The 26043-nt window shown below is 44.3% G+C and overlaps 1 protein-coding gene across 1 annotated transcript in view; it reads left to right on the top strand.

Moving 5' to 3' along the window:
- The window catches only part of LOC122551865 (unconventional myosin-X-like), a 230211-nt gene that overhangs the window by 30996 nt on the left and 173172 nt on the right, over positions 1-26043 (top strand). The window contains exons 3-11 of the mRNA XM_043694412.1: positions 531-689; positions 3485-3672; positions 4239-4373; positions 5611-5735; positions 8298-8311; positions 10525-10609; positions 11010-11113; positions 17118-17247; positions 23692-23810. Of these exons, the coding sequence (XP_043550347.1) occupies positions 531-689; positions 3485-3672; positions 4239-4373; positions 5611-5735; positions 8298-8311; positions 10525-10609; positions 11010-11113; positions 17118-17247; positions 23692-23810 (1059 nt within the window). The remainder of the gene's footprint in view (positions 1-530; positions 690-3484; positions 3673-4238; positions 4374-5610; positions 5736-8297; positions 8312-10524; positions 10610-11009; positions 11114-17117; positions 17248-23691; positions 23811-26043) is intronic.

The raw sequence follows: 26043 nt of genomic DNA, 5'->3' as shown, positions 1-26043 counted from the left end.
CAATCTCAATCTCTGTCTCTCTCTCTCTCAATCTCTGTCTGTCTCCCTCTCAATCTCTGTATCACTCTCTCTTTCAATCTCTGTCTCTCTCAATCTCAATCTCTGTCTCTCTCTCTCTCTCAACCTCTGTCTCTCTCAATCTCAATCTCTCAATCTCTCTCTCTCTCTCAATCTCTCTGTCTCTCTCTCTCTCAAACTCTGTTTCTCTCAATCCTACTCTCTGTCTCTGTCTCTCTCAATCTTTCTGTTATTTGCTCCATGTTTGTCTCTATCTCTCTCTTTTCCTCTCTGTATCCTTCTCTTTCTGTTTCTCTCTCTCTCTCTCTATCTCTCCAACTCTGCCTTACGGTTTATATCATTGTCTGTACGTGTCTGTTGCCTGTCTCTCTTTCTCTCTGTGTCTGTCTCATCATTATGTCTATCTGTTGATTGGTCCCTTGTCTCTGTGTCTATCTCATGTCTGTTTCCATTGCCTTCTCTCACTCTTTCTCTTGCATTCTCTCTCTCTCTCTCTCTTTTTCTCTGTCTAGGTTTTTTCATTTGAACTGGCTGAACTATCTGGAGAGGTTGTTATCCCAATGCATCAGACCAGTGTTGACGGAGTGGACGACATGTCAAGTCTCATGGATCTCCATGAAGCTGCTATTCTGTACAACCTCTTTCTCCGATACAAACAGGATAAGATCTATGTACGCCAATTTTCTACCACTGCAGTTTCCCCTTCTCTTGCTGAGAGCCTGTGTTTGAAATGAAAGAGTGGCGGTAACTCCTGTTCACCCCATAAATTGTCATCAGTCACCCAGAGGTGCTGCTCCAGGTTATTGAGAAGCTATTCAGCCCATCAGCTCTAATCTAACCAAATTATATCTGATTTTGTTTTTGGGATGCAAATGCCACTTTTAGGTCAGCATTTATTTCCTGTCCCGAGTTGCTCCTTCAACCAACTGATGGTGAGCTGCCTTCATAAACCACTGCAGTCAATGTGCGAAGATTTGCCCCACAATGCCCTTAAGGAGGGATCTTGACCCAGCGACAGGGAAGAAACAGTGATATATTTCTGAGTCAGGATGCTGAGTGGCTTGGGGGGAACTTGCAGGGGGTGGTGTTCCTATGTATCTGCTGCCCTCGTCCTTTGAGATGGAAGTGGTCTAGCATTTGGAAGGTCTTGTCTCAAGGTCTTTGGTGAATTTCTGCAGTGTATCTTGTGGATAGTACACACTGCTGCTAATGAGTGTGGGTGGTGGAGGGAGTGGATGCTTTTGAATGTGTTTGGATTTGGGGCCAATCAAGCGGCTGCTTTGTCCTGGATGGTGTCAAGCTTCTTGAGTGTTGTTGGAGCTGCCCCCATCCAGGCAAGTGGAGAGTATTCCATCACACTCTGGACTTCTGCCTTGTAGATGGTGGACAGGCTTTGGGGAGTCAGGAGACGGGTTACTTGTTGCAGGATTTCCAGTTTCTGATCTGCACATGTTGCCATTGTATTTATATGGCCAGTTTCAGGTCAGTGTTAAACTCCAGGTTATTGATAATGGGGGTCAGTGATGGTGAGGCCATTGAATGTTATGGGGCAGTGATTACATTGTCTCTTATTGGTGATAGTCATTGTGTGGTGTGAATGACATTGCTATTTGTCAGCCATTGAATGTCAAAGGGCTGATGTTGTTGGTGATGGCATAAATAGTACTTGCTATTTGCTAACCCAAGCCTGGATATTGTCCCAGTCTCGCTGCATGTGGATATGGACTGCTTCAGTATCTGAGGAGTTGTAAATGGTGCTCAATATTGTACAATCATCAGTGTGCATCCTCACTTCTGACCTTAAAGATGGAGGGAAAGTCATTGATGAAGGTGCTGAAGTTGGTTGGGTCAAGGTCACTCCCCTGAGGAACTTCTGCAGAGATGTCCTGGACCTGAGGTAACTGACCTCCAACAACCACAACCATCTTTCTACGTGTGAGGCATTATTCCAACCAGTGGAAGGTTTGCCCCCTGATACCCATTCATTCCAGTTTTGCCAGGGCTGCTTGATGCCACACTCGGTCCAATGCAGCCTTGATGTCAAGGGTTTCCATACCTCTGGAACTCAGCCCTTTTTGTCCATAGGACATAGAACAATACAGCACAGAACAGGCCCTTTGGCCCACGATGTTGTGCCGAACATTTGTCCTAGCTTAAGCACCCATCCATGTACCTATCCAATTGCCACTTAAAGTTCGCCAATGATTCTGACTCTGCCACTCCCACAGGCAGCGCATTCCATGCCCCCACCACTCTCTGGGTAAAGAACCTACCCCTGACATCTCCCCTATACCTTCCACCCTTCACCTTAAATTTATGTCCCCTTGTAACACTCTGTTGTACCCGGGGAAAAAGTTTCTGATTGTCTACTCTATCTATTCCCCTGATCATCTTCTAAACCTCTATCAAGTCACCCCTCATCCTTCTCCGTTCCAATGAGAAAAGGCCTAGCACGCTCAACCTATCCTCGTACGACCCATTCTCCATTCCAGGCAACATCCTGGTAAATCTTCTCTGCACCCTCTCCAAAGCTTCCACATCCTTCCTAAAGTGAGGCGACCAGAACTGCACACAGTACTCCAAATGTGGCCTAACCAAGGTCCTGTACAGATGCAACATCACCTCACGACTCTTGAATTCAATCCCTCTGCTAATGTACCAAGCAGCTAATGAACCATGTTTGAACCAAGACTGTAATGAGGTCAGGAGCTGGGTGGCCCTGGTGGAACCCAAACTGGGCGTCACTGAGCAGGTTATTGCTGAGCAGGTGCTGCTTAATAACACTGTTGATGACCCATTCCATCAGTTTACTGAGGATCGAAAGAAGACTAATGGGGCAGTAATTGGCCAGTTGAATTTGTCCTGCTTTTTGTATACATGACATGCCTGGTCAATCCTCCACATTGTCGGGTCGATGGTAATGTTGTGATTGTGCCAAAACAGCTTGGCCCATGGCACGGCAAATTCTGGAGTACAAGTCTTCAGTGCTATTCCGGGAATATTGACAGGGCCCATAACGTTTGCAGCAAGCAGTGCCTCCAGGTGTTTCTTGATACTGTGTGAAGTGATTTGAATTGGCTGAAGACAGGCATCTGTGATGGTGGTGATTTTTGGAAGGGGCTGAGGTGAACCATCCTTTTGCTTTGTTGCAATTGCTTCCACCTTTTTTTTGCACTGATGTGTTGGACTCCCCCATGTTGAGGGTGGAGATGTTTATCGTCTCCCCCACCCAATTATATTCTGTGCCTTTTCCATTTCAGTGCTTCTTCCTAGATATTTTCCCTGTGGGGCATTCCCGTTGTGAAAATTCCCAATTTCCAGACATTTCCATTGTGGGATATTACCTGTATAGATATTCCCAGTTCCACAATATTCCCATTGAGGATTATTCCCAGTTACAACATAGAAGAACACTCCACTGATCATGTTGCTTTGCGTCCAAAGCCTAATCCAATTTTTTTTCCAGACTAACATAGGCTCCATCCTGACTGCAGTGAATCCCTACAAATGCATCGAGGGTCTGTACAGTGCCAACACAGTCGAGTTATACAGCAAACACCAGCTCGGAGAGCTTCCACCGCACATCTTTGCAATCGCCAATGAGTGTTACCACTGCTTGTGGAAACGTCAGGATAGTCAATGCATTCTCATCAGGTACGTAGGTTACACTGAGTCCCAAAGGAGGCAGGTCAGGCATCACCAAAACTAATTCCAGTCTCCACCATCTCTTTCTTGTCAGTTTCAACAAACGATATTAATCAACTTGAGTTAGGAACAGGGAAAACAATTAGAACAACTATTTCCCATCCACCTCTCCACACTCCTTATTCTCATCTTCTCATCCATGATCCACATTCCCAAATACCCATGTTCTCCCCAATTTAGAGTCAACCACATTGCTGTAGGTCTGGAGTCACATGTAGACCAGACCAGATAAGCACAGCTGATTTCCTTTCCTAAAGAACAATATTGGACCAGAGAGATTTTTATAACAATCTGATATAGCCTTGTGCCGTATTCACAGAAACCAACATAGGAGATACCAGATTTATAATAAAATTTGCAGACGGTATTCTCTCACTATTTAGACTGTTTATCATGCAACAACATCCCTTCGTACCCGTAACCTGAATTAGTGAAGTAGTTAAATGGTGGACAGTTAAATGATACTCTAACTTGTGGATCTTTTACTCCCGGGCCTGTGACTGTAACCCACACAGTGGTGAAAGTGGAGCTGGTAAGACGGAAAGTACAAAGTTACTGCTTCAGTTTCTGTCTGTAACAAGCCAGAGATCGTTGGGAGGCTCATCTCAAGAGAGGAGCACGCATGTGGAACAAGCCATCCTGGGGAGCAGGTATGCAAACTATGAATCATACCCCGACAACTCAGCCCCCACACTACTTCCAACATTTACAATACAGAAACAGACTATTAAAACACTGCAATTTAGCCATTACTGAGAAGAGCATTCCTCCAGATCCGCTGATCAGCATAAAACAAACAATCTCATTGAAGAATATGTCATGGAAAATACACTGACTCTCACTGGAGTACAGTCCCATGCACACTGACTCTCACTGGGGTACAGTCCCACATACACTGTCACTGGGGTACAGTCCAACACACACTGACTCTCACTGGCATCGGGATCCCACCCACACTGACCCTCACTGGGGTACAGTCCCACACACACTGACCCTCACTGGCATCGGGATCCCACCCACACTGACCCTCACTGGGGTACAGTCCCACACACACTGACTCTCACTGGCATCGGGATCCCACCCACACTGACCCTCATTGGGGTACAGTCCCACACACACTGACTCTCACTGGCATCGGGATCCCACCCACACTGACCCTCACTGGGGTACAGTCCCACACACACTGACCCTCACTGGGGTACAGTCCCACACGCACTGACACTCACTGGGGTACAGTCCCACATGCACTGACCCTCATGCAGTACAGTCCCACACACACTGACTCTCACTGGGGGACACTCCCACTCATACTGACTCTCACTGGGGTACAGTCCCACATACACTGACTCATGGGAGTACAGTCCAACCCAGACTGACTCTCTCAAGAGGGCAATATCTTGTTTTTCTTAAGCACCAGATGTTTCATCAGTGTATTTTGAAACAAGTTTTGCCCTGAGTCACATTAGATCAGTTAGAGCAGAAGGCCAAGGTTTGTTGAAATACGCTGCTTTTAAGGAGTATCTTGAAGGACGAAAGACAATTTGACAGATTTGGGGAAAGAATTCCAGAGTTAGTGCCAGCTACCCAAGAGCACAGTGCCAATGGTGGGGTAATTTAAATCTGAGGATGTGGAAGAGCCAGTATTAGAGGGTTTTGGATGTTGTGGAGTTTGAGGAGATTCAAGGGTAAGCAGGGGTGAGGACATGGAAGGATTTAAAAACAAAGATATGAATTTTAAAATCCAGATGCTGCTTGACCAGATCTAATTTGGGTGAGTGAACATGGGACTAATCCTGGAACAGGACCTTGTGTGAGTTGAGAAACTGGCAGCAGGAGCCACCCTCAGGTTTCAGTTTCAGCATTAACGATGAGAATCTTTCTCTACAGCCCGGTCATGGAAGCCTTTGGAAATGCCAGGACTGTTTACAACAACAACTCCAGCCGGTTTGGGAAATTCATCCAGCTTCACTTTTCTCAGAATGGAAACATTCAGGGAGGTGCCATTGTTGACTGTATCCTTCTGTTCAAGGAGTGTGTGAAAAAGCTGTATCTGCTCACTGCCCTTTATCAATGACCCAGTCATTCCAGTTGGTCCTACAAACCACTGTACAACTATCCCCATTACAGCAATATACTAATAGCTGTAGAGTATGGACTGAGATGTTTGGGAGTCAGTTGAAGGCTATTAGCTCAGGGGACTTGGGTTCGGGTTAGACATTGGGATTGAGATGAGTATTTGGGTTTTGAATTTGCGATGAGTATTTCCAGTTTGTGGTTGGGTGAGTGTTTGGGTTTTGGGATTTAGTAAGGGTTTGGGTTTTGGAAAACAAAACCAGAAATTGCTGGAAAAGTTCAGCAAGTTTGACAGCATCTGTGAAGAGAAATCAGAGTTAATGTTTCAGGTCAGGTGATCCTTCCTCAAAGGTCTGAAAAAGGGTCTTTGGACCCAAAATGTTAACACGGATTTCTCTTCACGGAGGCTGCCAGACCTGCTGAACTTTTACAGAAACTTCTGTTTTGTTTCTGATTTCCAGCATCTGCAATTCTATAGAACATAGAACATAGAACATAGAAAAATACAGCGCAGTACAGGACCTTTGGCCCTTGATGTTGCGCCGATCCAAGCCCACCTAAAGACCTGCTGAACTTTTACAGAAACTTCTGTTTTGTTTCTGATTTCCAGCATCTGCAATTCTATAGAACATAGAACATAGAACATAGAAAAATACAGCGCAGTACAGGACCTTTGGCCCTTGATGTTGCGCCGATCCAAGCCCACCTAACCTACACTAGCCCACTATCCTCCATATGCCTATCCAATGCCCATTTAAATGCCCATAAATAGGGAGAGTCCACCACTGTTACTGGCAGGGCATTCCATGAACTCACGACTCGCTGAGTAAAGAATCTACCCCTAACATCTGTCCTATACCTACCACCCCTTAATTTAAAGCTATGCCCCCTCGTAATAGCTGACTCCATACGTGGAAAAAGGTTCTCATGGTCAACCCTATCTAAACCCTTAATCATCTCCAGGAACCCCAGGAGAAAGTGAGGACAGCAGATACGGCAGAGTCAGAGTTGAAAAGTGTGGGGTGCTTCACACAGCAGGTCAGGCAGCATCCAAGGAGCAGGAAAGTCGACATTTCAGGCATAAGCATTCCTGCTCCGTGGATGCTGCTTGACCTGCTGCATTTTTCCAGCGCCACACGCTTTGACTCTGGTAGGAATTTTATTCAAATGAAACGGCATCTATTAAAATCAAGACTGGAAAGCCCAGTGATGTATGTTTGAGGGTAACAGAAAATGGTTTTGAATCTAAAAACAACATGAGCTCTAGATAAATTCTCAATGCCTTTAGAATAAAAAAAGCTGCATTTAATAATTTCACATTTCCAGTTATTTCTGAAGGTTTGTTTTACCTCAAGACTGATTTTTTTTTCCTGTATAGAACTAAGAGGTTCTTAGGCTCTGCAGTAGATAGGGGAAACTTTCTTCTTCTTTCCACATTCTTAATTTTGAAGGAGGTGGCTGAGTGGAGCATTGGTTACCTTCCTCCCTGTGATCCAGATATTCCCAAATTCAGATCCCACCCCAAGGATGTGCTGACAAAGGAGGATGTGCAGCCACATCCTCCTTTATATCAACTTGTAAACCCTTCTAAGATACACCAACAGCAGACAGAAAGAGCAGGAGAGAATCTTGGTCAGCCATATAAAGGAAATTCCTGATGAAGGGCTTTTGCCCGAAACGTCGACTTTCTTGCTCCTTGGATGCTGCCCTACCTGCTGTGCTTTTCCAGCACCACTCTAATCTCGACTCTAATCTCCAGCATCTGCAGAACCCACTTCTGCCATACAAAGGAAGTATCTACAGGCGCCACGTATAGTGGTGTACTGGCGAGTTTTGAGAAGATTTGTACAGTGGTGTACTGTTTCATTGTTAACCCAGTTCTACATTGGATCCACAGAAAATTAAATCACAATCCATTTGGAATCTAATATTCACTGGATTAGCTTCCACTTTTCAGTAAGGGCCCCATATGAAATAGATTCAGGCCAGTACGATGCTGGGCATTAATGTCACCAGGATGGGATTCGATCCCTGTTCCCATTGGGTGGATTCAAGACCTGCCTCTCTGCACCAACTAAGGACTTTTCATGTCCCCTCCTTGCTGCTCTTAGCTCTCTCTTCAGATCCTTCCTGGCTACCTTATAACTCTCAATCGCCCCAATTGAACCTTCACGCCTCATCTTTACATGGGCCGCCCTCTTCCCTTTAACAAGGGATTCCAATTCCTTATTAAACCACGGCTCCCTCACATGACCCTTTCCTCCCTTCTTTAGGTTTTTATTTGGGTTTTGGAATTAGGATGCGTATTTGAAGATTGGGATTGTGGTAATACTTGCGATTTGGGATTAGGGTGTGTTTGTATGGAGTTTGGGAATGGGCTAAGTGTTTGGAGTTGGTTTGATTGTGACCCTGGAATGTTAAGATCTCCAATCTACCAGCTCCCAGATGAAAATGAATTAAATGTGCAGATGACCCTTTAACATCCTTAACTCCTGATGCAGATTTACTGGAAAAGGTGAGCTCCCTCCACTTAGTATTGCACAGCACAAGAGGAAGTCATTCAGTCTATTGGATCCATTCCACCATTCAGCCCGATCCTGGGAGTTGATCCCAGTTGCCTGCCCTCTGATTCCCTTCACCGAACAAGAATCTATCCATCTCCTTTTAAAGGCTCAGTCAATCTCAGCTTTAACAGATTTACAACAGAGAGAGATCCAGATTTCAATTGCCTTTGATGTGATTCTGGTCCTGGCTTAAATTTTAACCTTCTGCCTCCCCTCACTGGCGGGAAGAGTTTCTGCCCACCAGTTTTATGAGATCCTGTGATTGTTTGAATAAAATGTTTACCCATCCCTCATTGATCTTGAGAAGATGGTGTTGAGCTGTCTTCTTGCATCTAATTGAGAGGCTTGCTGTGCCATTTCAGAGATTAATAAAGAATTAACTGAATGTTATGGTTCTGGAGTCATGTATTATCCAGACAGAGAAAGGACAACAGATTTCCTCCTCTGAGTGACACTAAAGCAGAGAGTCAGCATGGCTTCATGAAAGGGAAATTATTTCTTTAATTATCATAGATTTTTGAAATAGTCTCAACAGAGTGAATAGAGGGGAAGTGGTTGATGTATTGTACCCACGTTTTGCCTTCCTCCCTATTGATTTCCAAATTGAGCATGATCAATAGCCAAGTCTCCATTGTCTTCTGGATAGAGAATTCCAAAGTGAGTTTTGAGAAGATTTGTAGCTCAGGTTGAGGTTTTGGATGTAGGTTTGCTAGCTAAGCTGGAAGGTTCATTTCCAGATGTTTCGTTACCCTGCTAGGTAGCATCTTCAGTGGGCCTCAGGTGAAGCAATGATGAAAATTCCTGCTTTCTATTTATATGTTTGGATTTCTTTGGGTTGGTGATGTCATTTCCTGTGGTGATGTTATTTCCTGTGGTGAAGTCACTTCCTGTTCCTTTTCTCAGGGGGTGATAGATGGGGTCAAACTTGATATGTTTGATAGAGTTCTAATTGGAATGCCATGCCTCTAGAAGTTCTCATGCATGTCTTTGTATGGCTTGTCCTAGGATGTGTTGTCCGAGTTGGTGTCCTTCCTCATCTGTATCTAAGGATACTAGTGAGAGATGGACACCACTTTGACGCATCCATCCGAGGTCAAGCCAAACAAAGACATGCACGAGAATTCCTAGAAGTATGGAATTCCAACCGGAACTCTATCAATAAACACATAGAGTTAGACCCCATCTACCACCCCCTGAGAAAAGGAAGGGGAAATGACTTCACCACAGGAAATGACATCACCAACCCAAAGAAACCCAAACATATAAATAGAAAGCAGGAATCTTCAGCATTGCTTCACCTGAGGCCCACTGAAGATCTTATCTAGTAGGGTAATGAAACGTTTGGAAATGAACCTTGCAGCTCAGCAAGCAAACCTACATCCAAGAGAATTCCAAAGATTCAGCACCCTTCCACTGAAGAATTTCCCCTCATTTCAGTCCAAAATGGCCTGCCCTGTATTCTGAGACTGTGGGCCTGGTTCCAGCCCCCTTCTTCAACCTGGACCAACATCCTTACTGCATCTGCCCTGTTGATCGCTATAATAATGTTGCATGCATCAATTCAATCACCTCACTGTTCAAAATTCCAGAGAATTCAGACCCAGGCTCCTCAATCTCTTCTTGTTGGACAGTTCTGCCTTCCCAGGAATCAGTCCAGTGATTCCTTCACTGCCCTCCATCAGTGGAAACTATCCTTTTGGCTGAAGGTGGTTGTGACTATTTCAGAATCTGGCCTAGCTTAGGCTAGGATGGGATACGGGCCTTTATCTCTCTGAGAGGAAGGGATGCAGTTTTATTCTCATTAATTATAAGAGGGGATTATCTTGTCTGAGTTGTGGTTAATTTCCTGTGTCTCCTCATTTCCGGTGACCCACACCCACTTCATCATCTCTCACACTGTTCTGATTCTGCTCTGACCCTTCACCCTACAATGATCCCTTGCCCAGCTCTAACCCTTGCTCTGTGATAATGTTTGGTGATCTTTGGCCCATGGTGACTTCTGTTCTCTGGTGACTTCCAGTGACCCTTTCTCTGTGGTTACCCCTCACCAGTGATTACTCATCACCTGCTGGCCTATGTATTATATCCCTCATGTCAGAGTATGGTGAGGGTGAGGAATGCTCTACTTTCCAACAGATGTTGATGATATTGATGCTTTTTCCAGAACCGAGTGGTCAGACAGAATCCAGCTGAAAGGAATTACCATATCTTCTACGCTCTGCTGGCTGGAACTGACTCACAGCAAAAAGGTGAGCAAGGGATGTGATCTGGGTCACGACAATGGCCTTCACCCAGGGTTTATTCCATGTGGATAAACCAACATACTCTCGCTTACCTTTGCTGTCAGTGCCCAGAGAATTCTCACATTCCAGAGGTTCAAAGGCCACTTCCACAGCACAGGAAACCTGTTCCATCACCTCCACTCATCCTCTCCTGAATCCCTCTTCTTCCCCATCCTACCCTGTCCCACTCCATCTACAATATGGGAATGATTGGAATGGGGGAGGAGGGAGATTAGAGGAGGGGATTGGGAGAAGTCAAAACGGGTGGCGATGGCCATGGGGAAGGCATTAGTTTTTGAAATGTAAGAGTCTGGAATCTATCTTCCTTCTGCTGATCTGTGTGTTTGTCTGTTCTCCAATTGGGCAGAGGCCTTGTACCTGTCAGACATGGAATCCTATCATTACCTGAGGAAGTCCGGTTGTGTGAACAACAAGAATCTGGACGACAAACTGATGTTTGAGAAAGTGATGGTGAGTTGAAAGAGGCCGATTTCACTGTGTATTGGTTGACCACACCAAAGAAGTTTGGAGTTTATAAGTAGGTCAATGGTCAGCAGCTGGATTTGGAACGGGGGTCAAAGGTCAAATTTTTGGGGAGTTGTGCTTCGGTTGGCAGAGTTAGGAGAATGGGACAAATAAACTGATTGAACTGGGGGTTGATGAGTCCCCAGGTCCAGATGGATTTAATACTGAGGGTCTTAAAGAGGTAGCTAATGAGATAATTGATGTGTTGATGCTAATCTTTCAAACGTCTCTAGATCCAGGAAAAGTTCCATCCAACTGGAAAGTAGCAAATGTCATCCTCTTATCTAAGTAGGGAGGAAAGCAGAAAACGGGAAACTATCACTAGTTTGTTTGACATATTTTATCGGGAAGCTGTTAGAATCAAAGTTGCACTGTCTTGACCCTAAATAGTAGAATAAGCCTAGTCTTTTAACAGACAGTTAATTTTACCAGGTCATTAAACCAACGTCTTCTCCTGTGGCAGAATAAGAATCAATTCCTGGAGGCTCCAAAAGTTAGAAATGGCAAAAGCAATGGAACAGCTGTTTTCCTTTCCTCCCTTGCTTCGTTAATCACCAACTCCACTTTGCATTATAAATCACACCTCCTAAGGCAACATTAAATGTTTGCAGATGGATAGAGATAGGTTAAGTGACTGGGGCAAAGTATTATGGGGGAAAATTAGGAACATTGATGTGAAGGGAAATATGTGAAACTCTGCTCCTTACTCATGTTCAAAACACACATTTTTACTACAACTGCCAACACTGCCAGTGATGTCACTCAGATTGACCACACTTGTTTTGGTGCTGCCATGCTTTTTATTACCAGTAAAGCATTTCCCAAATGTGCATGAGCAGAATCTTCAGGGGCGTTAGGAGACACACAGCAAGGAAATATTCTCTCTCAGAGAGCTGTGTGACTTTGGAACACTGCCTCAGAGGGTGGGAGAGGCAGGTTTGCTGAGTATTTTTATGATAGAGGTGGATAAGTTCTTAAAACAAAAACAGTCATTGCTGGTGAAACTCAGGAGGTCTGGCAGCATCTGTGGGAAGAAAGCTGAGTTAACGTTTGAGGCTGGTGCCTCTTCATCAGAACTGAAGGAAAAAGTGGTATTTACGCTGAGGACAAGGTTTGGGAGTTGGGGGCAGGAAAGAGAGGTGAGCATATCCCAGAGAGACAGAGGGAGAGAGAGAGAGATGATAAGGGTGGGCAGCCGAGATTATAGGCCGGGATAGAAGAGAAGATGAGTAAATGACAATTGGAGCTGAGAGTGGGAGACCATGGGTAGGCTCTGCTGAAAGCAACCTGTGGTCAGGACAGGATGTTGGTGGGGGGAGGGGAGGGGGTGTAAAAACACGGACAGATGGAATCAGGCTTCAAAATTATTGAACTCGATGTTGAGTCCTGAAGGTTGCAGGGTCCCCAAATGAGGCGCTGTTCTTCAGCTTTTGCTGAGCTTCACTGGAACACTGTAGCAGACCTGTGACTGAAATGTTGGCACGGGAACACAGTGGTGTGCTGAAGTGGCAGGCAACTGGAAGCTTGGAGTCATTTTTATGGACAACACATCAGTGTTCTGCAACTCAGTCTGTGTTTCATCTCCCCAGTGTAGGGAAGACCACACTGTGAACAGTTAATACAGTAAACTAGACTGAATGAAATGCAGGTAAAATGCTGCTTCTCCTGGGAGGTGTAACTGGACCTTGGATAAGGAGGAAGGAGAATATAATTGGGCAGGTGTTACACCTTCTGCAATTGCAAGCGAAGGTGCCATGGGTATTGGGAGTGGAGGAGGAGTGGAAGGGAACGGACCCTGTGGAAGTCCTAAGGGAAGGGAGGGGAATGCATGTCTGGTCAGGGCATCCCACTGGACATGACAGAAATGGCAGCAAATGATCCTTTGATCAAGGAGGCTGGTGGGATGGTACCAGGGGAACTGCTTTGTTGTGGGAGGGAAGAGAAGGAGTGAGGGCAGAAGTGTGGGAAATGGGTCAGACATAGCTGAAGGCCCTGTCAACCATGGGGAATCCTCAGCTGAGCAAAAAAGGTGGATACTTCTGAGGGCTCACTTTGGAACATGACATCATTGAAGTAATGGAGATGGAGAAACTAGGAAAATGGAGAGGAGTCCTTCTAGGAAGCAAAGTGTGAGGATTTATGGTTGAAGTAACTGTGAGGGAGTCGATTGGTTTGTACTGAATATCGGTGACCAGCCTAACCCCAGAAATGAAAACTGATGTCGAGGTAGAGAAGGAAAGAGCAGGTGAGATAAGAGCAGGGTGGAAATTGGAAGCAAAATTGATAAATGTTTCCAGTTCTGGATGAGAAAGTGAAGCAGCACCAATGATATTATTGGTGTACCAGGAGGTAGAATCGTTGGTGGGATCCGAGTAGGATTGGCACAAGGAGCATTCCAGGTACCCTATAAAGAGACAGATTTTGGGCCCAATCAGATACCCATGGCCACACCTTTTTTTATCTGAAGAAAGTGAGAGGTGTCAAAGGAGAAGTCATTCAAAGTGAGCTCAGCCAAGCAGAAGAAGAATCACTGGACCCGAAACATTAACTCTGCTTTCTCTCCAGAGATGCTGCCAGTCCTGCTGAGATTTTCCAACAATGTCTGATATTGTTTCAGTCAGGCAGAGGAGGGTGGTAGTGATGGGGACCTTTCCAGGAAAAGTGGAGAGCCTTGAGGCCATCCTGTGTTATAAGCAATCCATGCCGTAGCAGAACCAGGATGTGGCTGGCTTAAAAAAAGGAGTAGTCCGGTAAAGGGTTTGCACGTCCAATAGTGAAGAGGAGGTGGCTGGTGCCCACAAACTGGACATTTAGAAACAGACGTTAAGCATCAGAATCGCTGATATATGTGGGGATGAACCGGACATGGGCAGAAAAATCCAGTTGAGAGAGAAAGAAATAAGTTCCATGGGGCAGGCACAGGCAGAAACAATGGGTCTGCCTGGGTCATTTTGTTTGTGAATTTTGGAGAGAAGGTAGAAGTGGGCTATATAAGGTTGGGAGACTGGGGAAATCTCCAGATAAAGTGAGGTTGGTGACAGTCGACACTATGGCCTGATGCTCGATAATGGGGTCATGGTCTGGGGAAGGTAGGAGGTAATATGTGAGAGCAAGTGCTTAGCCTCCACAATGCAGAGTCAAAAAGTGCAGCGCTGGAAAAGTACAGCTGGTCAGGAGAGTCAGTGTTTCGAGCATAAGCTCTTCATCAGGAATGTTGAAGATTCCCGATAAAGAGCTTTTGCCCGAAACATCGTCTCTTCGGCTCCTCAGATGCTGCCTGACCTGCTGTGCTTCTACAGCACCACACTTTCCACTCTGATCTCCAGCATCTGCAGTCCTCACTTTCTCCTCCGCAACGTAGAGGTCAGGATGCCAGACTATAACAGCACCACCCTTTTTGGCAGGTTTGATGACAACATCAGGATTTGATCTGGCTGACAGCATGGTCAATTTAGAGGGAGAAAATTTCTCTGCCCCTCCCACTGACCCTGCTCTACAACCCCTAAAAAATGAGACTAAGATGAGCCATGTCACATTGTCTGTTCTCACATCAAGTGCAGGTAAAAGGTCAGAGGGAGGTGCCTAGGTGGAGGGACAGTGTTGGAGGTGAGTGAGGAGGTCTGTGGGATGGGAGGGGTCTGCTGTCCAAAAGGGTAGGCATGGAGGAGTGGGAAGAAGAGTTGAAAATTCATTGAGGTGGGAGTGCAGGGGATAAAACTAAGACCTTTGCTGAGTACAGAATGTTCAGCATCAGAGAGCTGTCAGAAGGTATTGTAGAAGTTCATGTTAGGCAGATGAATGAAAGATTATTGTGTCATATAGGGATATGCAATTCAAACATAAATAGATTAGCCATAATCTTACTGAATGGCAGAATGATGAAGGTAGAGCAGTGGGTGTGGTGTACATGGATTTTAGCAAGATATTTGACAAGGTTTCCCATGGTATGCTCATTCAGAAAGTAAGGAGGCATGCGATACAGGGAAATCTGGCTGTCTGGATGCAGAGTTGGCAGGCCCATAGAAGATAGAGGGTGGAGGAAGATGGCAAGTATCTGGATTAGTGGTGCTGGAAGAGCACAGCAAGTATTCAGCCTGGAGCTCAGTGACCAATAGAACCTGTGCTCTTTGTGATTTTTATAAATGACTTGGGTGAGGAATTGGAAGGATAGGTTAGTAAATCTGCCAATGACACAAAGTTTGGTGGAATGGTGGATGGTGTGGAGGGCTGTTGTAGGTTGCAGCAGGACATTTACAGATTGCAGACAGTGAGGACTGCAGATGCTGGAGATCAGAGTCAAAGTGTGTTGCTGGAAAAGCATAGCAGGTCCGGCAGCATCCAAGGAGCAGGAGAATCGACGTTTCGTGCGTAAGTCCTTCATCAGGAATGTGATTGCAGAACTGGGCTGAGAAGTGGCAGATGGAGTTCAACCTGGATAAGTGCGAAGTAATTCCCTTTGGAAGTCGAATTTGAATGCATAATACAGGGTTAAAGGCAGGATTCTTGGCAGTGTGGAGGAACAGAGGGATCTTAGGCTCTAGGTACCTAGATCCCTCAAAGATGGCACCCATATAGATAGGGTTTTTAAGAAGGCAAATGGTGTACTGCTTTCATTAGCAGGGAGATTTGCATGAGAATAAAAGGTTAAGAGGTGACTTAATTGAGACGTAGAAGACAATCAAAGGGTTAGATCGGGTAGACAGTGAGAGCCTCAGATGGTGATGGCTAGCACGAGGGAGAGCCCCTCCAATCGCCACCAGGACAGAACCCCACGGAATGTTTCAGAGAACACCTCTGGGACACCCGCACCAACCAACCCAACCGCCCTCTGGCTGAACACTTTAACTCCTCCTCCCACTCCGCCAAAGACATGCAGGTCCTTGGCCTCCTCCATCGCCAGACCATGGCCACACGACGCCTGGAAGAAGAGCGCCTCATCTTCCGCCTGGGGACCCTCCAACCACAAGGGATGAATGCAGATTTCTCCAGCTTTCTCATTTCCCCTCCCCCCACCTTATCTCAGTCCCAACCCTCAGACTCAGCACCGCCTTCTTGACCTGCAATCTTCTTCCCGACCTCTCCGCCCCCACCCCCTCTCTGGCCTATCACCCTCACCTTAATCTCCTTTCACCTATCGCATTCCCAACGTCCCTCCCCCAAGTCCCTCCTCCTTACCTTTTATCTTAGCCTGCTTGGCACACCCTCCTCATTCCTGAAGAAGGGCTTATGCCCGAAACGTCGATTCTCCTGCTCCTTGGATGCTGCCTGACCTGCATCGCTTTTCCAGCAACTCATTTTTCAGCTCTGATCTCCAGCATCTGCAGTCCTCACTTCCTCCCTGCTTAATCAATGCCCATTTAAATGCCCTTAAAGTTGGTGAGTCTACTACTGTTGCAGGTGGGGCATTCTATGCCTCAAATACTCTCTGAGTAAAGAAACTACCTCTAACATCTGTCCTATATCCATCACCCCTCAATTTAAAGCTATCTCCCTCGTGCTAGCCATCACCATCTGAGGAACAAGGCTCTCACTGTCTACCCGACCTAACCCTTTGATTGTCTTCTACGTCTCAATTAAGTCACCTCTTAACCTTTTATTCTCATACAAAACAGTCTCAAGTCCCTCAGCCTTTCCTCATAAGACCTTCCCTCCATATCAGGCAGCATCCGAGTAAATCTCCTCTGCACCCTTTCCAAAGCTTCCTATAATGCGGTGATCAGGACTGTACAATAGAACAATGAAGGGTTTGTAGGTTAGTTCGATCTTAAATTAGGATAGAAGGCTGCCACAACATTGAGGGCTGAAGGCCTGTACTGTGCCGTACTGTTCTATGTTAAGAGGAGCAGGAGTCTGATTGTCCTACTCCTGCTCCTAATTCACATGAATGTGACAGGCAATATCCTCTTTGAAATGCTGAAGCTGTTGATTATGAATGTTTTCCCCTCTCCAGGCTGCTTTCTCGGTCATGGAGTTTGACAGTGAGGAGATCCATGATATTTTCAAGTTGCTGTCTGGAGTTTTACAGCTTGGAAATGTTGAGTTCATCACTGCTGGAGGTGCCCAGATAACAACCAAAGAAGGTACATGGAGGCTGGGCTGGGGGCTTGCACTGTAAGGAGGTAAGGTCGGGGGTTACGGATTGTGAATGTCAAGTGTTTATAGGAGAAGTTGGCAATTGGTTACACAGTTTGTTGGTTTATCTAAAACCCACATAAGTTATGAAGCAGACATTGCAACTTGCAGGTCCACCAAATAACAGTCAGGCAGAGTTGTAGTATTGTATACATGGAGTCTTTGAAGTTAAATTCCCTGAATAATATAATACACAAACATCCCCTCTTTTCTAAGACCATTTAACTATTTGCAATTAAAAGTCAGCCTTTGAGTCTCTATTGTAAGTAGATAATTTGCTGATATATCCAGATTTTGTGATGTTGAATTTGAATTAAGATGTTGATGATTACCCTCAGTCATGCTGTCTATTGTTCTGCTTGTGTGTGTAGTTTTTTTTCCTCTCTTGGGAATGCAGTTACTGTTTCACCATTTGTTTATGCTGATGCTCCACAGCCAAGTATTTTCCCCAGATGAGCTACTCCCTCACTTTCCAGGCTGTTTTGAGTGGTTCTGATCTTCTTGGCAATCACCGTTTTGAATTTTGAGAGTTTCAAACTCATTTTGAAGTTTCTGGTTTAAACATAAGAACTAAGAGCAGGAGTAGGGCATCCACCCTGCTCGATCCTGCTCTGACATCTGACATTTAATATTATCTTGGTCTCCACTCCACTTTGCTGTCCACTCCCCATTATCTACTAACCCATACTAATTTGTGTATGTCCTCCTTAAATTTATACAGTTAAAAATCACACAACTCCAGGTTATAGTCCAACAGGTTTAATTGGAAGCACACTAGCTTCCAATTTTGAGACTATAACCTGGTGTTGTGTGATTTTTAACTTTGTACACCCCAGTCCAACACCGGCATCTCCTTAAATTTATACAACATCCTGGCATCTACTGGGATAGAGAATTCCACTCAATTCTATCAAGACACTGATATTCCATCTCATCTCTGTTTTAAATCTGCTACTCCTTGTCCTAAAACTATGACCTCTTATTCTAGATTATCCTACAAGGGTAAACATCCTTTCGACATCTACTTTGTTAATCCCCTTTCACATCTGATATAACTCCATTCGATCTGCTCTCATCCTTGAGCATATTGAGCGTATAGGCCTAACATAATCAATCTCTCCTCAGAAGATGCACAGTTCCTTTCTAGAATTAATCTCGTGAACCTGTTCTGAATTGCCTTCAATGCAATAACATCTTCCTCTAGTAAAGGACCAAAATGATATGCAATATTCTAGATGTGATCTCAGCAATGCCATGTACAATTACATCAGCATTATATCCCTGCGATTTTTAGTATCCCCAAATGGATATCCTCACACTTATCCACATTAAACTCCATCTGACAAATTTTCGCCCATTCACTTAACCTATCCATATTTATTTGTAAATTTATTTTTTCTTCATTGCAACTTACTTTCCCACCTATTTTCGTGTCATCTGCAAATTTAGAGCATAGAACATAGAAACGTACGGCATAGAACAGGCCCTTTGGCCCACAAAGTTGTGCCGAGCATGAATCCTAATGTAAAACTTAACCTATGCATCCCTCAGCTCACTGCTTTCCATGTGCATGTCCAGCAGTCGCTTAAATGTCCCTAATGTCTCTGCTTCCACCACCACGACTGGCAACGCATTCCATGCATTCACAACTCTCTGCGTAAAGAACCTATCTCTGACGTTTCCTCTATACTTTTCTCCTAATATCTTCAAACTATAACCCCTCATGCCAGTCAATCCTGCCCTGAAGAAAAGTCTCTGGCTATTCCTCTCATTATCTTATATACATTGATCAGGTCACTTCTCTTCCTCCTTCTCTCCAGAGAGAAAAATCCAAGCATAGTCAACCTCTCTTCCTAAGACCAGCCCTCTAGTCTAGGCAGCATCCCGATAAACCTTCTTTGCACCCTCTCCAAAGCTTCTGTATCTTTCCTATAGTAGGATGACCAGAATGGACACAATATTCCAAGTGTGGTCTCACCAGGGACTTGTAGAGCTGTAGCAAAACCTTGTGGCTCTTAAACTCGATCCCTCTGTTAATAAAAGGCAAAACACCATATGCGTTCTTAACAACCCTATCCACTTGGGTGGCAACTTTGAGGGATCCATGCACTTGCACATCCAGATCCCTCTGTTCCTCCACACTGCCAAGAATCCTGTCTTTAATCCTATATTCAGCATTCAAGTTCGACCTTCCAAAATGCATCACTTTACATTTATCCAGGTTGAACTCCATCTGCCATTTGTCAGCCCAGCTCTGCATCCTGTATACGTCGCGCTGCAGCCTGCAGTAGCCCTCTATACTATCGACGACACCTCCAATCTTTGTGTCATCTGCAAATTTACTAACCCACCCCTCAACCTCCTCATCCAAGTCATTCATAAAAACTACAAAGAGCAGAGGCCCAAGAACAGAGCCCTGCGGGACCCCACTCAACACTGACCTCCAGGCAGAATACTTTCTATCTCCAACCATTCTCTGCCTTCTGTCAGCCAGCCAGATAGCCAAATCTCCCTGTATCCCATACTTCCTGACTTTATGAATGAGCCTACCATGGGGAACATTATCAAATGCCTTGCTGAAGTCCATATACTCCATATCCACTGCTCGACCTTCATCCACCTGTCTTGTCACCTCCTCAAAGAACTCAATAAGATTTGTGAGGCATGACCTGCCCCTCACAAAGCAATGCTGAACTGCCTTTAATCACGCTATGCTTTTCCAAATAAATCCTATCCCTCAGAATTCTTTCCAACAAATTCTGACCACAAACATAAGACTGACTGGTCTGTAATTGCCAGGGATTTCCCTATTACCCTTCTTGAAAAGAGGAACAACATTCGCCTCCTTCCAATCCTCTGGTACGACTCCTGTGGTGAGTGAAGAGGTAAAGATCTTCGCCAGCGGCTTAGCTTCCCGGAGCAGCCCAGGATAAATCTGGTCTGGCCGTGGGGGCTTATCAATCTTAATGTTTTCCAAAATTTCCAGCACATCAACTTGATCTGGTCAAGCCTGTATCCCAGCTCCTCAAAGTTCTCATTCACAACAAGGTCCCTTTCCTTAGTGAAAATTGAAGCAAAAAACTCATTTGGGCATCCCTATCTGCTTCGACTCCACACACAAATTCTCTATGCTATCCCTGACTGGCTCTACCTTCTCCCTGATCATTCTCTTATTCCTCACGAATAGTAAAATGCTTTTGCCAAAACTTTTTCGTGCCCCTTGCTGGGTCTCCTCAATCCATTTCTGAGCTCCTTTCTAGCAAGCCGGTAATCCTCTAAAGCTGTGCTGGATCCTTGCTTCCTCCATCTTATGTAAGCAAATTTGGACATAGAATATTCTATCTTTGCATCCAGGTCAATAATATCGATTGTAAATAGTTGTGGCCTGAGGACTGAACCCTGTGGCGCCCTGTGGTTACATCTTGCTGACCAGGAAAAGACAAATTTCTCTGGATTCTCTGCCCTGGATTCTTCTAATTTTATCAGTCTTAGCCTTCTGTTGATGCAGTATAATTTCTTTTTCTTAACCTTAAAACAGGTACTCCAACTTTTTTTCCAGTTATTTTCCTCGATGCTTGGCCCTCTTCCATTTGCAGCTTTAGTTATTTTAGTTTAATCTAAACCCTGTTTCAGCTCTTTCACTACAGCATCATTGCTGCTGTTTAATTTGGAAAGGGTACTGTACCCTGGGTGATTTGCAGCTCCGTGTTATGTGCACTGCACATCTCCACCTGCTTTTGTAGGTCTGTCTTTTCCCCCAGCATTGCTTAGAGCCCAAACTGATGTTTCTGTAGCTGTTCCTGTTGAACCTGATCCAGTTTACTCGTGAGTTGTATGTACTCCTGTATACCAGCAATCTTTACATTGCATTAATGATACAGATCTTGTAGCTAATACTGCTTCTTTTTTCTTTTCTTCCATTGCTTCATGCATCTTTCAGAACTAAACAGACCTATCCCTTAAAGATTTCATCATCTCAGAGATGGTATTGCCAAGTTTTGATTTATCCTGGGATATTTGTTTAGCCTTTTCATTTTAAACATTCATTTTTTTCTCACTGTAGCATGGAACTGAGATTTAACTTCATTAATTAAACAGAAATTGAACAGTTTTTTTAGTTTTTAATTATATTAGTATAGTACAAGTGTCTACTAAATAGTTTTCTGTTGTGTCTCTGATGTTTGGCTTCTTGATTGTGAGGTCATGGATTGTTGGTATACCTTTAATTACAAGTCCATTTGTGTCCATGTTGTGGACATCCAGGTGGACTGATTGTACTGATACTCCAGCATTGTTGATCCTACCCATGCAATTAATGAATCGTAGTGGATGAATGTTTCACATTCTTAGACTTTGTCATGGCCTCCCATATCGCTGGGTACATTTATTTAGGATTTGTAGGGGAGGTGAATACCTTGTGGTATTATCACTTGACTCTTCATCCAGAGACCCAGGTGATAGTCTGGACATGTCAGTTCAAATACTGCCATGTCAGATAGTGGAATTTGAATTATATAAAAGAAATCTGGAATTAAAAGTCTAATGATGATCATGAATCCATTATGGATTGTTGAAAAAACCCATCTGGTTCAGTAATGTTCTTTTAGGGAAGAAATCTGCCCTCCACACCTGGTCTGATCTAAATGTGATTCCAGTCTCACAGCAATTAGGCTGACTGTTGACTTCAAGGAGCAGTAGAATCGATGTTTCAGGCATGAGCCCTTCTTCACGCTCATGCCCAAAACGTCGATTCTCCTGCTCCTTGGATGCTGCCTGACCTGCTGCGCTTTTCCAGCAACACATTTTCAGCTCTGATCTCCAGCACCTGAAGTCCTCACTTTCTCCTGACTTAACTTCCTTGAGTGATTTGAGATGAGTAACTGCTGTCCGAGCTAGTCATGCCTACACCCAATGAATAAAAAAAGTATATTGTCCCTGTGTCAATCCTAGCCAATCGTGAACCAGTTTCTCGAGGATAAATATTTTGAAAGTTTGCAAACATTGATGTTTTCCATGAGATTGAAGTGTGGAACCTAAATTTATCACTCTTTATCTCATTGTTAGATTCTGGTTTGGAAATTGCTTCATGTCCATGCCGCTGGTAGGATATCAGATGGTCTTTATTGTAGTTTGAAGATGCTATGGTGTGTGGTCTGTTTAAGTCAGTGCATGGCTCTTTGTAGCTGCATCAGCTTTTCTTCTTGTGCACTGCCTCTGCCAAAGGTCTTTTTTCCCACCTACACTGCAAGATTTCCTTGTAAGAAAGAGGCCGAACCTTTTGTTTGTCTTGCTGTGTCCAGATGCTTCAGTGCTAGTGTTAACCATCACATATGCACTCAAGGCCTGCAAGGATTGCTTAGTATTTACGTCCATCCTTCAGTAGCTTTCTGTAGGTTAATCTAGCAATTTTTAATGGAAATTTCTATGTCGGTGAATGCAGTCATTAACTCAACGGCGCTGTTTTCTAGCATTCCATCTGACCAATCAAATAATTGACATGAATACAGAAGGTTAAGCTGACCCTGAATGGGTCATCTAATGTGGTCCATATGCTTTAGGTTTATTTTAGCTCTTCAGCTGTTAATCCTAGCAGTCTGTATATACCTACATTCCTAGTTGCTAAGCAAGTCTTAATTGCTTGTTTTCTGCATCAGGCATATCTGAATCTACAAAGTAAAGCTCTGAATACTGTTCAGCCATTTTAAATTATGTTAGGAGGCTTGCTGTGTCCCAATTTAAACTAGAGCATTTTGTGGACATTCTAGCAAAACACCTTTGACCTTTTCATGCTTGCTATATATCTGGTAAAAACCCCAATCACTTATCGGTCTCTTATGAGCTAAACTAGCCATGAATAGGGATCTGTCTGCTTACAACCAAGCTACGTTTTCAAAACTATTTAATGCTGTACTCAATAAAAACATTGAGGGTTATCTCATGTTTGGTTTAAGACTGACAACCCTGTGTTCCATCTTTAGATTAACTTGCTTTCTGATTGTTCAAGCATGAGAAGCCTCTTGAGCACCATGTTATCTGTCTCTGGTCACCATCTCATAAGCAATGTTCTAACAATCGTTCACTCGTTAGGGATGGGTCTGTTTATTTAAAACAGTCAAGCACATTACAAGTTACAAAGCATATTTACAGCAAACTAATGGATTTCTGTTTGAGCAGCAGACCCACAGCAGAGTAACTGTGAGGCAGAGCCATTGTATTCAGAGTACTTGGAATCTTTTAAAGATGAACTGTCTTAAAGACAAGATATACATGCAACAAGACAAAGAATTGTTTCCCTCCTCAGTAATGTTAATCATTCAATCTTTCTCTCTCTCTCTCTCTCTCTCTCTCTCTCTCTCTCTCTCTCTCTATCCCTCTTCCTCTATCACTCACAGTGCTCAGCAATGTCAGTGATTTGTTGGGTTTGGATTCTTTCCAACTGGCAGAGTTGCTGACCCAACGATCGATTATTCTGCGAGGAGAGGAGATCAGCACCCCCCTCACCATAGAGCAGGTAAGGTCATCATCCCTCCCCTCACCCCTCAAACCCCCAATATCACTTCACCCCCTCAACATTATGTTTCACATTTGGAGGTGGGAAATGACGTGTTTAAACTGGATTGAGAGTGTCTGTGTGGGTTCTGCTGGGAGAAGGATGATGCTTGTTCATGGAAGTGAAGCTGGGCAAGGGAAGGCTTTTGCTCTGCAGCTACCACATAGGTCTTCCCACCCGGCAGCTTTCCCAAACTTACCCCTGCTGCAGGTCTATAGGCAGGATTTAGAGGTTGGTAATCCTCTTTAGCACCATTTAGCACCACACTTTGTGTGGCCATTGGGAGGGATTCGAACCTAGGCACAGAAGTCTGGATGCTACCCACTGTACCACAGAATCCCTGCTACTTCAACTGAGGTACTGTAATAAAAGATGAATTAAGAAGGTTCCAAACATGGATCAGGTCAAGGTGTATTCACAGAACACAGAAAAGTACAGCACAGGAACAGGCCCTTCAGCCCACTATGTCTATGCCAACTATGACACCATTCTAACCTAAACCCTTTTGCCTGTGCATGGTCTGTATCCCTCTATTCCCTGCCTTTTCATGGTGTTTGTCTGAATACCTCATAAGCGTTGCTATTTTATCTGCTTTAACCACTTCCCTGACAGCGTGTTCCAGGCTCCTACTACCCTCTGTGTAAAAAACACTTGCCTCACACATCTCCTTTAATCTTAAACCTATGAGCCCTAATATTTCACATATCCATTTTTGGGGGGATGAAAAATGTCTCTGATTTTCATTCTTTCAGTGCCTCTCATAATTTTATACACTTCTATCAGGTCACCCGTCAACCTCTGATGTTCTAGCGAAAACAAATTCTCTTTATCACTAATACATATGAATCAAGGCAACATCCTGGTAAACCTCCATTGCACCCTCTCCAAAGTCTCCACCTCCTTCCTATAGTGTGACGACTGGAACTGCGCACAATGCTCCAAATGTGACCTAACTAAAGGTTTATAAAGCTGCAACATGACTTGCCATCTTTTATACTCAGTGCCCTGACTGATGAAAGCAAGTATGCCATGGCACCTTCTTCACCACCTTATCCACTTGTGTGGCCACTTTCAAATATACTTTTGTGTTTTGACCTACCAAAATGCATCACCTCACACTTGTCCAGATTAAACTCCATCTGACATTTCTCTGCCCAACTTTCTAACTGGTCTATATCCTGCTGTATCCTTTGCCAACCTTCCTCACTATCCAGAACTCTACCAATTTTGGTTTTGTCTGAAACTTACTAATCAGTCAGAGGTCTGAGCACTGATCCCTGAGGAACACCTGATCACAGACCTCCTGTCAGGAATACGCTCCTTCACAACGACCTTGTGTGTTCTATGATCAAGCCAGTTTTGTATCCAACTTAATTCACTGTAGTTTCCATGTGACTCAATCTTCTGGACCAGCCCACCAATAGGAACCTTGTCAAATCTTTAGTAAAGCCCATGTAGACAACATTCACTGCCTATCCTCATAAATCATCCAACTTGAATTGAATTAAATTAGCTTTATTGTCACATGTAATCAAATGCATACAGTGAAAAGTTTATAAGTCACCACTTACAGAACCATCCGATGTACAAAGGTACCTTGGCACAGCTTCTTCAGGTACAGATTAGTTACAGTATAACAATGTCACCAATACACAGTGTCAGCTCAGATCCTCCAACCCTGGCAACATCCTTGTAAATCTTTTCTGAACCCTTTCAAGTTTCACAACATCTTTCCGATAGGAAGGAGACCAGAATTGCACACAATCTTCCAACAGTGGCCTAAACAATGTCCTGTACAGCCACAACATGACCTCCCAACTCCTGTACTCAATACTCTGACCAATAAAGGAAAGCATACCAAATGCCGCCTTCACTATCCTATCTACCTGCGACTCCACTTTCAAGGAGCTATGAATCTGCACTCCAAGGTCTCTTTGTTCAGCAACACTTCCTAGGACCTTACCATTAAGTGTATAAGTCCTGCTAAGATTTGCTTTCCCAAAATGCAGTATCTCACATTTATCTGAATTAAACTCCATCTGCCACTTCTCAGCCCATTGGCCCATCTGGTCCAGATCCTGTTGTAATCTGAAATAACCCTCTTCGCTGTCCACTACACCTCCAATTTTGGTGTCATCTGCAAACTTACTAACTGTACCTCTTATGCTCACATCCAAATCATTTATGTAAATGA

This window comes from Chiloscyllium plagiosum, chromosome 7 (genome assembly GCF_004010195.1).
Source record: "Chiloscyllium plagiosum isolate BGI_BamShark_2017 chromosome 7, ASM401019v2, whole genome shotgun sequence".
In the NCBI taxonomy this organism is placed as follows: domain Eukaryota; kingdom Metazoa; phylum Chordata; class Chondrichthyes; order Orectolobiformes; family Hemiscylliidae; genus Chiloscyllium; species Chiloscyllium plagiosum.
This window is presented reverse-complemented; position numbering and strand designations above follow the sequence as displayed.